The sequence below is a fragment of the Heterodontus francisci genome, chromosome 25 (assembly GCF_036365525.1).
Source record: "Heterodontus francisci isolate sHetFra1 chromosome 25, sHetFra1.hap1, whole genome shotgun sequence".
Taxonomy (NCBI): Eukaryota; Metazoa; Chordata; class Chondrichthyes; order Heterodontiformes; family Heterodontidae; genus Heterodontus; species Heterodontus francisci.
In genome coordinates this window covers 57,549,923-57,563,539 of record NC_090395.1, presented here as the reverse complement: position 1 = coordinate 57,563,539, position 13,617 = coordinate 57,549,923, and the positions used below count along the sequence as shown (strand labels likewise).

Genomic DNA, 13,617 nt, shown 5'->3' with positions numbered 1-13,617 from the left:
AACCTCCCTTCAATCTCCTTTGCTTCAAGGAGAACAACCCCAGCTTCTCCAACCTAACCTTGTAACTAAAATCCCCATCCCTTCAACCATTCTGCCAAATCTCCTCTGCACCTTCGCAAGAACCCTCACATCCTTCCTAAAGTGTGGTGATTAGAACTGGATGCAGTACTCTAGTTGGGACTTACCAGAGTTCAGCATAACTTCCCTGCTTTTGTACTCTATGCTGCTATTTATGAAGCCCAAGATCCTTTGCTAACCACTCTCACAATATGTCCTGTCAACTTCAATGATTGATGCACATGCTTTACAACTGTACCATTAAGTCTATATTGGATCTCACTATCCTTCTGCCAAAATGCATCACCTCACACTTGTCTGTATTAAAATTCCATCTGCCACTTGTCTGCCCAAAATACATATGGACAGCATCCACCACATTCTTTTAATCAACCTTCTCTGTTACTTGATCAAAAATTTCAACCAGATTAGTCGAGCATGATCTGCCTTTTACAAATCCATGCTAGTTATCCTTAATTAATTCAAACCTCTCTAAGTGCCTGTTGATTTATTATTCCTGATTATTGTTTCTAAAACCTTACCCACCACTAATGTTAAACTAACATTGCCTGTAGTTGCTAGAGTTTCACATTTGTAAGGGCGTCACATTTGCCACTCACCAATCCTCCTTATTTTTGTTTTTATTTTCTATAATAGTTACCTGTTTTTCTTTTACTAGGTACAGGCTAGTTGGTAGAGCCTTCCGGTTGTGTAAAGCTGGTGGTTGGGATGGCCAGGTCCCAACATGTGAATGTAAGTTAGAGCTCCATATTGTGTAGAGTACCTCGCTACCTTTTTGTGCCAAACATATGAGCCGCTTTAAAGGAAGTAACATTTCTGGAGTGCTTGTTTCATATGTCTGCTTTTTCCTTATAGAATTTTGATCCCATCTAGATAATATTGACTTTTGTGGTGTTTCTGTGTTTTAATTTAACATTTCTAAATTAGGAATATAAAGCGTAGAATGGGAAATGGCTATTTGGATAATCAATCCTGATTCTTCTACAGATCATTCATGATCTATCCTATAGTGGACTTGTTCCTCAGAGAGGAAAGTCTACCTAAATTCTCCTTGACTCATAAATTTAATCAGACAAGACTGCAGAATAGCTAGCTATTCCACATCCCTCGTCATCTGTTTTCTAAGATGAGATTTCCCTCATTTCAGTATTACAGGAGCCTTTATGCTCTATGGAGAATTTGACTATTTTGCTCTACCTCTCGCTAACCTATCCATACTGCCCCATTCATCCTAACCAGGATTTTATACAATTTCTTCATGTTACTTCACACATCTTTAATATTTTGATGAGTCTAAATATTTCTTGCTTGCAGAGATGAAACAAAAATCTATGTCTTGTTTGAAGCTACTTAATTAAAAGAATGCATACAGAGAAAATTTGCTAATTTTTAAATAGCTGTTTGGCTTAATTTTCTTCCATTCTACACTTACTGCTATCTTCAAAAAATGGGAAGAAAGGATTGTCATTAAAATTTGAAACAACTGAAATGTAAATTCTGGATTTATTTATGGAGAGGTGGGGAGGGAGTGGAGGAGCTGCCGGGAAGCCTAGAAATGCTGGTACATCAGAGAGATAGTGTGGGGTGTCTGCTCAGAGTCATCGTATGGGTGGACCATTGGGTGGGATCTCAGCAAAATTGGGTGGGGTATTTGAAGGCTTGGGGAGATTGCACAGGTGGGGGGCTGCTTGCAGAGATCACACAGGGATGGGGCTTGGAGAGAATGTGGAAGGGATGGGCGGAGGATTGGAGAGATTGCACGGGGCTGTTTTGGGGGTGACACTCAGAGAGATTGTGCACGGTGGGGAGGGGGTTTCTAGCTTGGGGAGGTCACACACTTTTGGGGCCCTCGGAGAGAAAGCAGGGGTGGTTTGGATTACAATGTTGTGGAAGAGATCTTCGGGTGCGGCAGAGATAAAGATAGGTTTGCTTGAGGGGTTGTGGGGGAAGTGTTTCTGGCCCCAAGCAGTGCTGGAAATGCACTTTCCTGATGGATTTGGCAACTCTCGCCTGCCTCCAGCTTCTGATTTTCCAGAACTCTGGGAAACCTGGCCTGCAGCTGTTAAATACAGATTGATGGCAAAATCTAAAGCATGCAACCTCATTTAAATACAGTGACTGACCTCCCTCTCCACAGAGGGTTCCTGGACTGATTGCCTGAACCCTCCATGGGTAAACAGGAAGTAGGCTTGTTTGAGGTGGATTGGGCTCAGGTTTCCCATTTAAAAAAAGTTAACCCCTCCCCAACTCTCTCCTTCCTGTCTTGGAGGGGGGAGGGGGGACTAAAATTACTCCCATTGTTTCTGTTGTTTGAGGCCTCAGCACAATGTAGGTACAAATTCAATACCAAGTTATGATGGACAATCGGTAGAAGTTTCACGGAAATTAATGGAATGACGATTTTAGGGATATAGACTTCCCTTCTAATTGAGAAATACTTTGAAGGCTTCGATCTTTACCTCACTTTAGTGTCCAATTTGGAGGGTAGCACCATTCATTTCCACAGGAGGGGGCACCGGATCATCTGCCATAACTTCAATGGAAGATCCTCAAGAGCCTGGAGAAAGGGCATAAGCAGTCTTCACACCATTTCTTTGGGGGTTCCATGGATTCTCCGCTGACGTTATGATCAGGAGAAACGCCACAGAAAATCAATACCTAAGTTACCATTTTACCAGCTTATGTAGCTATCATTATTTTTCATTCCACACTCTGTAAATTCCACGTGGAGCTGATGATGGGAAATTGCAGTAACACTTTATGATGGGCATTTGGGTGTTCACTGGTATAAGTATTAATTAACCTGTAACTTAGTTGATCCATAGTTTGATGTTTTGCAGGAGATAAGGAGTATAAAATGAGAGGGTACTTTCCGCATACTGCATGTTAAAGACTGTAAACTATTATCTTGCTGCAACATTGTAAATAGAGCACCATCTTCAGCATATAAAAAAAGCAGAAGACTACAGTTGCTGGAAATCTGAAGTAAAGCAGTGGATTTTAACCTCCCCCCAACCCCCCAAATATTATCTGGACAGGTTAAGTGCACTGGCCAGCTTCCCAGTGGTCCTATAGGAGACCTAGTCCATCCTGAGGACTGGGCCTCATTTGTATTGGGCTGATGAGTTACATCAGAAACAAAGTGTTCTTGGGAAGCATGCCAACTAGCCTCCGGCTGGAAGGACATAGACTCCTTGTTAGGATGGGGGAGGGGGTGTGAACCGTCACTGACAAGGGAGGATAGAGACTAGACTTTGTGTGTGGGGCTGGGGGCATCACTGCTGTCGGTACCACCCTGTGTCATCCACACTTGAGGCCTGAAAATTGAGCCCGAAAACAGGATATATTGCAAACACTCAGCAAGTCAAGCAGCATCGGAGGTGAAGGGAAGGTTCAGTTAATGGTTCAGGTCCAAGAACCTTCATCAGAACCCAAAGTTTTTTTCAGTGATTCTTGCTAAAGGAAAGGCAGGACAATCATTTTTTTTTGTAAAAGTGATGCAGTGGCAGGTGTGATAGGACACATGCTGCAGCTTTCTGATATGGCCTCTCGAGAGATGTGCAATCTGCTTCTATACTGCTCCTCAGTGAGGGTCATTCAACCCTATTAGCAGGGTGAGGCACCTGTGAGAGCACTCTTCATGACTGGGTTCCTTTCAAGACAATGTGCTAGTTCCTGTATTCCCCCACCTCACCCTATATCCACCTGTTCCTGTAATCGTTAAGGGGGTGACCAATTTCACGCCTATCCTTCAGTGGAGCAAGCACCACTCTGTGTTAACAGATTGGTAGCAATGCCGAAAAGCACTATTTCAGCAGGAAAACTGTCTCTCAAAAGCTCCTTCCACTCTCTAGATAGATCGCAACGATCTGGCTATTTTCAGGTGAGTGCCCTTTCAATACAGCTGGAAATGCCCCTTTCTGATTTGAACAGCTGGATTTTTGGACCCACCGGAGACAGAAACAGAGGTGGTATGTTTCATCAGGGTGGGGGGAGGCTAGTCCCGAGAATTTGCCCTATCTGCTAATGAGTGCAATTAAGATTGTTAAAGAGCTCATTGAGAGTCCGTTGAGGAACATGTTGAGGTTTTGGTGGGGACATCCAGGCTGCAAGCTAGGTCGGGGTAGACCAAGTCTGGGGAGGCGGCTGCCAGTCATGGCTGCCCCAAGAAATTAGGTGGGTGCATAAAAGGGAGAATGGCTCAGGGTGACTCAGCTATTGGCACACTGGTGACATTGGGAAGAGTGTTCTATATGCGCACTATATGTGTTCTATATCACCCTCCTGGCATTGCGGGGCATAAAGGGGGGCACGGTTTCCAGACAAAATTGGGAGTCCACTTGAGCACAAGAAAGGCAGCAGCTGGCAATGGGAACACAACTCTTAGATTTTGGGTCTAGTGATGAGGATCAACATCTTCTGCAGGAAAGGTACAGCCCCCGGAATCGGGAGGGCATAGGAGAGGGACAAGGGGCAGGAAGGCAATTGAAGTCACACCCCAGCATGGGATCCACTGCCAAATATGGAGCTACCTGAATTTGTCTGGGAACCAGTGCCACAGGAGACTGTGGCTGTACAGGCAGATGGTCACAGATGTTTGTGCCCTCGTCACGGAAGAACTCACACCTTGCAGCACTGCTTGCCATACCCTGCTAGTAGCCACCAGAGCCACTGTAGCCATGAATTTCTTTTCCTTTGGTTCCTTCCAAGAATCAGCTGCGGACCTTGGTGATGTCTCGCCATTGTCTGCATCTCGCAGGTCACTGATGCCCTGTTTGCAAGAGACATGGAACCTCACAGGCACAGAGGGCAGTGGGTTTCCCCTCCATCACTGGATTCCCCAGGTGCAGGGCATCATTGACTGCACTCATGTGGCCATCAAGGCACTGAGTGACTGTCCAATGAGATTCATCACAGGAAGGGCTTCTGTTCCCTCAGCATTCAACCAGTCTGTGACTATAGCAAGAGCTCCTGCATTTGTGCACTCAATTTCCTGGCAGCTGCCATGACTCCTTCATCTTCGGCCAGTCCAGGCTGCCTGAGCTCTTCATTCCAGCCCCCAAATTACATGGATGAATTCTAGGGGACAAGGGATACCCCTTGAAGAGATGGCTGCTTGCCCCTTAATGAGAACCTGAGACAGAGACAGTTGAGCAGGGCTGTGTCTGTCCTCCATCTTCTGAGGGGGAACTGCCCACAGCTGCCCCTGCCTCTCTCACCTCCTTCTACCACTCGTAATGTGCTCATCACCCATTGCCACCCTTTCTAACCATGTGCAAGGACCCACCTAGGTAACTGTATCTGAGCTGGTGAAGAGAATATTTGTAAGATCTGACGGTGCATGCTCTGAGGTCTTCTCTGACAGTGTTTGGCCCAGTGCCGAAACAGTAATCTGTCCTTCCCTCTCGATCTTTGAAGCTGTGGGAGACACAAGAAGAGATCATGAGAACTAGCCTTGGAGTGCAGAAGCCTCTGCAATGCTGAAGCTTCCTAATGCAGCTGAGTCCTTGGCATGCCGTTGGACAGTCTGGAGTGCAATAATCTATGCATTTCAGTTTCTATTCACCCTCTCCACCAGGCGCGCCCTTCTTGCATTCCCCAACTTGCTCACGATCAGCAACCCTGGTGATCTCCAGTGCTCCCTCTGGTGGTGAGAGTGTGAAGGTTGGGGACCCCTCCTCCTGGGCCCTTTCGTGGGCACTGTGAGCCTGTTTCTCCTACAAGGGCAAAGGAAAAAGAGAGAGAGATCAGGCATTGATGGTCTCTATGGCCAATACGATGGCACCTTGACATAAGAAGCTGCATGTATCAGTGCTGGCATGTCCTCAACAGTCTAGGGTTATGAGTCATGCTTAGGGGTCAATAAGTACCCTGGGCATACAGTCCTCCCTTTTCAGAAGCAGCATGTGTCCTCAAGCTCCTCAGCTGGAGTGTCTGCCGGAGGTTGAATAGGCAGAAGCCTATCTTGAGAGTCGACTTCACTCACCTTGCCAGAGCAAATAAAGCCATTGAACCTCTTCCTGCACTGCACCCAGTTCCTCCTGACCACCATCCCTCTGCTAATGGTCTCCACCACCTCAATCCAAGCCTGCTTGGTCTGGCAGGGTGTGGTCTCTTCGCACTCTCCGGAAAGAGGACCTCCTTCCTTTCCCTCACTGGCTCAAGGAGGACCTCAAGGTCTGCATCACTCCCATGCCTTTCCTGCTTCATCAGTAATACAGCAATTATTTCATGAAATGGCAGCCACAGTAATGGCTCCTATGGTCAGTTTAAATTGGGCCCACTGTCTTTCAGTCCCATCTCTTTTCCTGCAGCTGCCAATTAGGAGCCCACCCGATGAAACTTGGGGGCTGTGACCGCTTCACCCTGGGGGTGGAAACAGTCCCGACACCTGTTTCCAGACCTCAGAACAAAATGGGGCCCGAACTGACCAGTAGTACTTGGAAGGGCGGGGCTGCGGGCGCAGGGGGGGTGGTGGGGGGGTGTTGTGGGTACAGCACTGAATGTTCATCATGCCACAGTCAGTAGAAATATTTTTATTATAGTGAGGTTGCAGCCTGTTTCTGCAGGAGCTCTGGCTGTCTATCTTTAGGCCCTAATCAAATTGACAATCTGTGAATTGGAAATGGGAGCTGAACGGTAATTGCTCACTCCCATTTTCACTGTGATATCCTCTCTTTCTTACCATAAAACAAGGATGAAAATTGATCTCAATGTACAGCGGAAATCCTTTTTTTTTCACCTTTCCTTCCTTTAACTTGAGGTCACCCAAAACTCCACTGTGTCCTTATTCACACCAAGTTCCATTAATCCTTCACTCCTGTACTCACTGACCTACATTAGCTCCCAATTAAGCAACTCCTTGATACCTTGATTTTAAAATTTTCATCCTTGTTTTCAAATCCTTCCAATGCCTTGGCCCTCTCTCTCTATCTCTGCAAATTTCTCCATGCAGCTCCACAACCCTCCAAGATATTTGTGCTGTTCCAATTCTGGCCTCTTGAGCATCCTCAATTTTAATCACTCCACCATTGCTTGGTTGAGCCTTCAACTGCCAAGGCCTTAAACCCTGAAATTCCCTCCCTAAACCTCTCTATCTTTATCTCTTTCTTCTTTTAAGACGCTCCTTAAAACCCACCTCTTTGAGCGAGCTTTTGGTTGTCTGCCTCATATCTTTTTATATCAAATTTTGTCTTATAATGCTCCTGTTAAGCACCTTGGGATGTCTTATTACATTAAAAGTGCTATATAAGTACAAGTTTTATTTTCTTCTTTTGTCCTGTTATATGTTTACTATTGCTAGTTCACTTCATTTTTATCCTGATTCCCTCCTTTCTCTATTCTCTTTTTCTCTCTCCCATTCTCTCTATCTCCCTTGCCTCCTCAAGAAATTAGATCTGCAGACTGAGTCATTGCTTTGTGTATTGGGGTGATGGAAGGAAACAGGGAGAAGAATACCTGTGCTGCTGTGTACTGGTTCACCAGTGTGTTGTCACTGAGCTCACTGAGTTTTTAATCCCTGAAGCTACTGATTTGACAGTCTGTTGAGGACATTAGCTGAATTTCATTTTCCCCCAGCCATCGAATGTGATGATCTTCCACCTATTCTGAATGGGAGAACTCCATTACCAACGTATGCAGAGAACTGGGAATATGGAATGGTAGCAAGATATTCATGTACTGGTGACTACTCATTGATTGGCGCAGAAGAACTTCTTTGTACAGAGACCGGAAAGTGGGACAAAGATCCACCAACATGTAAAGGTACAGTTAATTGATACTTTGGGGTAAAAATTGGATGTGCCATTGTTCGGACGTGGGCATTGTGGTTCACAGCCTGCTCATGACAGTTTTGGTGGCGGCGGGCACCGTCCAAATTTGGTGCTGTCACCTCGTTCACCTGACAATAGTGCTGGGCTGAGTGGCCTCTGCCCTGCTGGCTGCCTCTGCATGCTGCTGGCTGTCTGTATACTCTCAGCCAGGAGCCTAGCAGTGTTGTGTTGATAGCACATGGTGCAGCCAGCCTTCTGTTCTTAAAGACAGTCTGTCCCTCTTAAAGAGAAGCTGCACTGAATGGTGGGAGGCTGATGCTGAATGCTATCGTTGCAAAGGAAAATGGAACTCTCTGGCTGAGAGGGGATTCCAGGGTCATGGATGTGGTATTGGAAGCCTTAGTGGTGAAGTGGACAGGAGGAGAGACACCATGGTTCTGCGGGGGGCTAGGAGGTTTTCAATAACAACCCTTAGGCGGTTTTGGGAGCAGCTGGCTAGGGAGGTCAATTTCTGGCATCTGGACCTGAGGACATGGCCACAAGAAGTCTAACGACCTCACGCTAGTGGTCAAGTTCATCTTCATAGTGACATGTCCAAACCAACACACCACCAGCCTCTCGCGCTGCTCAATGCATCATACCTCCCTCACTCAGCCATCAGTAGTCTCTTGGACTCAAGACTCGTGCAGAATGTTCAAATACTCCACCTCACCCTCAAATTTCTACCAATGCTTCCAGCCTCACATCCAACTATCGCTGCCTCTATGTACCTCCAGCTATTCAACTATAGCAGGCACATCATCAAACCACAGTGTAACACAATCACTGACATTCCTCCCACTCTCTTACAAGACAAGGTGGCACACAATAAAAGGGAACAGAGGCAGAACTGACCAGAGACAAGGGTGCCTGTATATCCTGAGCCCTGTGAAGGACATGGTTCTCCACATCATGGGGCCGGCTGTGACAGAGCTCATGGCATTGGGCATCGCTGAGAACATTCAGGTTCCTGCCTTATGTCCCTTCTGAACTCCCAGCTCACCCTAACTCTGAATCTTGAATGATGAACAAGCTGCAGGTGTTGCCACCATGAACCTCCTGCTTTCCTCTCCACCCCCCTTCCCTTACCCCAACCTTCCCCTCCTGATTTACTGCTTTCAGACACCCATGTACTGCTGCCAGCCCAGCCACTGCAGCCCCAGGAGGAGGAGGAGAGAGAGAGCAATGCCACAGCACTGTCACTTGATCAGATACTCACAGCCATTAGCTCAGATACTGGCAATGCATGTACCGTAAAGGCTAGTACAGAGTTGGGATCAGCATGTGGTGAGTCATCAGACATGCGTGGGCTGTAGCTAGGTCAGGAGTAAAGCATGATTAGTGTGCCAGCTCACCAGAGGGTGAGGTTGCAGGCACTTTCTGCTACAGGAGACTCAGATGAGAACTTGATGGGGTGGCATACAGGAGGACGCTAATGGGCATGCACACTGAGATGCTGGATACATTGGCTGGCCTGTCGAAGAGCATGGAGGAGTCTGGCTCCAAATTGGCAAAGGCATTGTGCAGGACATGCCCTCTCTGCTGCCTCTGCTCCATCTCCCTGTCATGCTGCAGACCCAGAGGCACTGCAACTGCAGCTCCCATACCTGTGCTGCCTTTGTGTAGACAGGTCACCTACGCCTCTGCCCTTCCTGTGAGGATGCAGCAACACTTTCTACCAAAACCAGGAACTCACCACAGCACCTCTTAAAAACTCTCCAGCATTCTTTCAGACAGCTTGCAATAGCAGAAGTTCTTCAAAGTTACTTACCTGCAAGTTGGATGCCTAACCCTTTAAGTAATGTTAATGTGAGGCCCATCTTGCAATGCTTGATCTTTTGTGAGTGATGTGCAAATTTGTTGAATGGACCTACATGGTTTAAATCTGATAGATGGTCCTCACAACAGCCAGTAGAGCTGTGTGAAGTCAGGATATATGTATCCTGTTGCTTCTGACGCTCACAGGAGACACCCATGTGATCACAATGTGGTGTGCCGTAGCCCATGCTGGAAGCGGGCGGCTGTGCAGTGCACCTCAAGGCAAGCGATCAGTTTCAGTAGAGCCAACTGTGTCAGAGCATCAGAATACTGTTCTCAGACAACTCTACTACCAGGCACTCATTTAATCATCTGCAAGCTTTTGTAAAGGCACTTAAACTGAAGGAGCGATTTGCTGGAAAAGGTAAACTTTTTGTAACTTACGTGTAGTGTTGTAAATAGGTTTGAAATTGAAGTGCTAACACCTTCCAGTTTCCATGAATCATAAATAAGCTTGTAGAGCAGAGAAGCTTTCTTAAAGTTGGTAACGTTTCTGATGCTATGAATCTCCCACTGACCATTTGCTTGCTATGAAAAAATAATTGCAATTTCAAGCCTGATCCTGCTCTTGACCCAGAATTATCATGTTCCAACTTGTCTGACTGTAATATTCAAGACAAGATGTGTTACAGTTTCACATTATAACGGATACAATGGTACAGTAAACTCTTTGTGCTGAAAGAGAAAAAGGAGACTGCTTGGGACACATAACCATCTGAATAGGCTGACTATTTAATGTCTCATCTAAAGGAATGTCACCTCTTATAAGACAACATTCCTCAGTACTGCATTGGATGTTAAACTAAATTATGTGCTTCTGGAGTGGGGTTTGAACTGATTAACTTTTGACTCACTGGTGGGACTGCTAGAATCTAAACCAAACTAACATTTGTTAACAAACGTATAAAGCAGAGTTATAAAGACTCAATATACCTCTTTCTTCATTTTTTTTCCTTCCCAGTAAAATTATGAAATTCAGTGCTGGGAAATAGGACATTAGTTGCTTTGAGAAGGCGGTAGTGAACTTTCTTACTGAGTGGCAGCAGTGCTTCGATACAGCTGAATGGCTTGCTAGGCCACTTTAGCGGGCTCTTAAGAGTCTACCACACTAGCGTGAGATTGGAGTCACATCTAGGCCAGCGCGGGTTTCAACAACAAGTTTCCTTCTTTTATCGGATATTAGTGAACTAGTTGCTCTTGACAGAACAATAACTGCAACAAATTAGCTAGTGGCGATTCATGCATTGTTCTCTTGTCAGTTGTTAGATGCCATCGTCCTAAATTGATCGTAAATGGGCAAATAGTATCAGGATTTGGACCTACCTATAAATATCAGGATGCAATCACCTACACCTGTAATAAAGGTTATGAAATGGTTGGCAGCAGTGCCATTGTATGTAGTGAGAATAACACATTTGTGCCCCCACCACCTATGTGCAAACCACGTAAGTAAACATCTCTTAAACTTAATAGAACCAAAGACTGTGAATTGACCTTTGTTCAAATCTGTTAAAAGTATATAAATATCTGAATAAAAGCAAAATACTGCGGATGCTGGAAATCTGAAACAAAAACAAGAAATGCTGGAATCACTCAGCAGGTCTGGCAGCATCTGTGGAAAGAGAAGCAGAGTTAACGTTTCGGGTCAGTGACCCTTCTTCGGAAGAAGGGTCACTGACCCGAAACGTTAACTCTGCTTCTCTTTCCACAGATGCTGCCAGACCTGCTGAGTGATTCCAGCATTTCTTGTTTTTGTTATAAATATCTGAATATTGGTTTGGCTTTTACCCAGTTGACCATAGTTTGTTGATTTCTTTCTTTTTGCTCTTCAATCCTACATATTTTTAAAAATGATGTTAGAATACTTTTCAGTGACTGAATAAAGAGAACAAAGGGGTTTAATGTTAATCTTTCAACCAGGAATCTATGCTGAATTGACTTGAAGAAGTTTCTCTCACGTATTACAAATGAGGAGAAAGTCCCTTGCAATATTTTATTTCACAAATGACCTGAACTATCTAGAATCCAGGAACTCACTATACCTATTGCAACAGAAACAGCACAAATCCAAAATCAGCACTGTAGTAGGCATCTTGCCTACACATGTAGTTGGGGGCAGCACAGTGGCGCAGTGGTTAGCACCACAGCTCCAGCAACCCAGGTTCGATTCTGGGTACTGCCTGTGCGGAGTTGGCAGGTTCTCCCTGTGACCGCGTGGGTTTTCGCCGGGTGCTCCGGTTTCCTCCCACAGCCAAAGACTTGCAGGTTGATAGGTAAATTGGCCATTGTAAATTGCCCCTAGTATAGGTAGGGGAATTAAGGGAAGGTGGGGATGTGGTAGGAACGTGGGATTAATGTAGGATTAGTATAAATGGGTGGTTGATGGTCGGCACAAACTCGGTGGGCTGAAGGGCCTGTTTCTCTAAAATAAAATTTAAAAAAAATAGTTGCCACCAAAATAGCATTTATCTGGCACTTCCACAGGTTGAGGCTAGTTGGGGAGGCACCAGCAGGAGAACTGTTGGGAACAGGTGTCTTGTAAGTCAGAGGGCTGGAGCAATGTCAAGATATAACTCTAAATGTTATCAGCCAGATCCTCAGTACGTGGATTCAGTATTGGGAAATGTGCACAGCTGCCTCTTTGAGAGCCACTACAGAACTACTGACTGGTAGAAACACCATTTGACATAGACAATGCCAGACAATCATTAGATTTAACATGCAGGGACACCATTTCAAAGGGCTCTGATGGTAACAATCATGTATGAATTTTCTATGCAGCTGTGCAGTTATGACTGGCTCCAATCATTTTTCAAGATCTGCCTATCATGGGGCACATTTTGATAAAGTTTACGGTGTTCATTCGTTTGTCCTTAGAGAAGCTGCAGAATATACCTCTCTTTATTTTTAGAGACAATAATTCAGGACAAAATTAATTGTTATTTGTAAAAATATGGGCTAATAAATGAAAACCGGTTTGGATTTGTTAAAAGCAAATCGTGTTTGACTATCTTGATCAAGCTCTTTGAAGCAGTTACGGAGAGGGTTGATGAGGCGAGTGCGATTGAAGCTGTGTATATGGATGCCAAAAGGCATTTGATAAAGTACCATATAATAGATTTGTTGTCAAAATTAAAGGTCATGGGATTAAAGGGACAGTGGAAGTATGGATATGAAATTGGTCAAGGGACAGAAAGCAGAGAGTAGTGGTGAGCAGTTGTTTTTCAGACTGGAGGGGAGTGTGCAATGCTAATCCCCAAGGGTCAATATTGGGACCATTGCTCCTTTTGATGTATATTAATGACCTGGACTTGGGTATACAGGACATAATTTCAAAGTTTGCAGTTGACACAAAACTTGGAAATGTAGTAAACCATCAGGAGGTTAGAACTGATTTCAGGTGGACATAGACAAACTAGTAAAATGGGCAGATATGTGGCAGATAAATTTTCACACGGAAGTGTGAAGTAATTCATGCTTGAATTCATTTTTGTATTTGGAAAGTCACAATTTGGAAATTGAACTGGCTGGAGAATCCTAATGGCACAGAAGGAGGCCATTTGGTGTATCATGCCTGTGCCAGTTCTTTGAAAAAGCTATTCAATTAATCCAACTTCCCTGCTCATTCCCTATAGCCCTGCAATTTTTTCCTTTTCAAGTATTTATCCTATTCCCTTTTTTGAAAGTTACCATTGAATCTGCTTCCATCACCCTTTCAAGTAGTGCATTGCAGATTAAAACTGCTACATAAGAAAAATTTCCTCATCTCCCCCATTTTGTCTTCAATCATCTTGTCCTCCCACCTTAAAGTATTTGTGTATGTGAGCCCCCAGAGTTCTCTGTTCTTGCACCTCCTTTAAAGTTGTATTAATTAGTTTATATTGCCTCTCCTCATTTTTCCTCACAAAAT

The 13,617-nt window shown here is 44.9% G+C and overlaps 1 protein-coding gene across 8 annotated transcripts in view; it reads left to right on the top strand.

The window, feature by feature from the left end:
- Nucleotides 1-13,617, top strand: part of LOC137383885 (sushi, von Willebrand factor type A, EGF and pentraxin domain-containing protein 1-like) — a 202,214-nt gene that overhangs the window by 47,159 nt on the left and 141,438 nt on the right. For 6 of the 8 annotated variants that reach the window (XM_068057248.1, XM_068057249.1, XM_068057247.1 and 3 more), the window contains exons 4-6: nt 737-810; nt 7,657-7,842; nt 10,967-11,152. In XM_068057248.1, the coding sequence (XP_067913349.1) occupies nt 737-810; nt 7,657-7,842; nt 10,967-11,152 (446 nt within the window). The remainder of the gene's footprint in view (nt 1-736; nt 811-7,656; nt 7,843-10,966; nt 11,153-13,617) is intronic. The other 2 variants (XM_068057250.1, XM_068057245.1) reach the window with 1 other exon arrangement.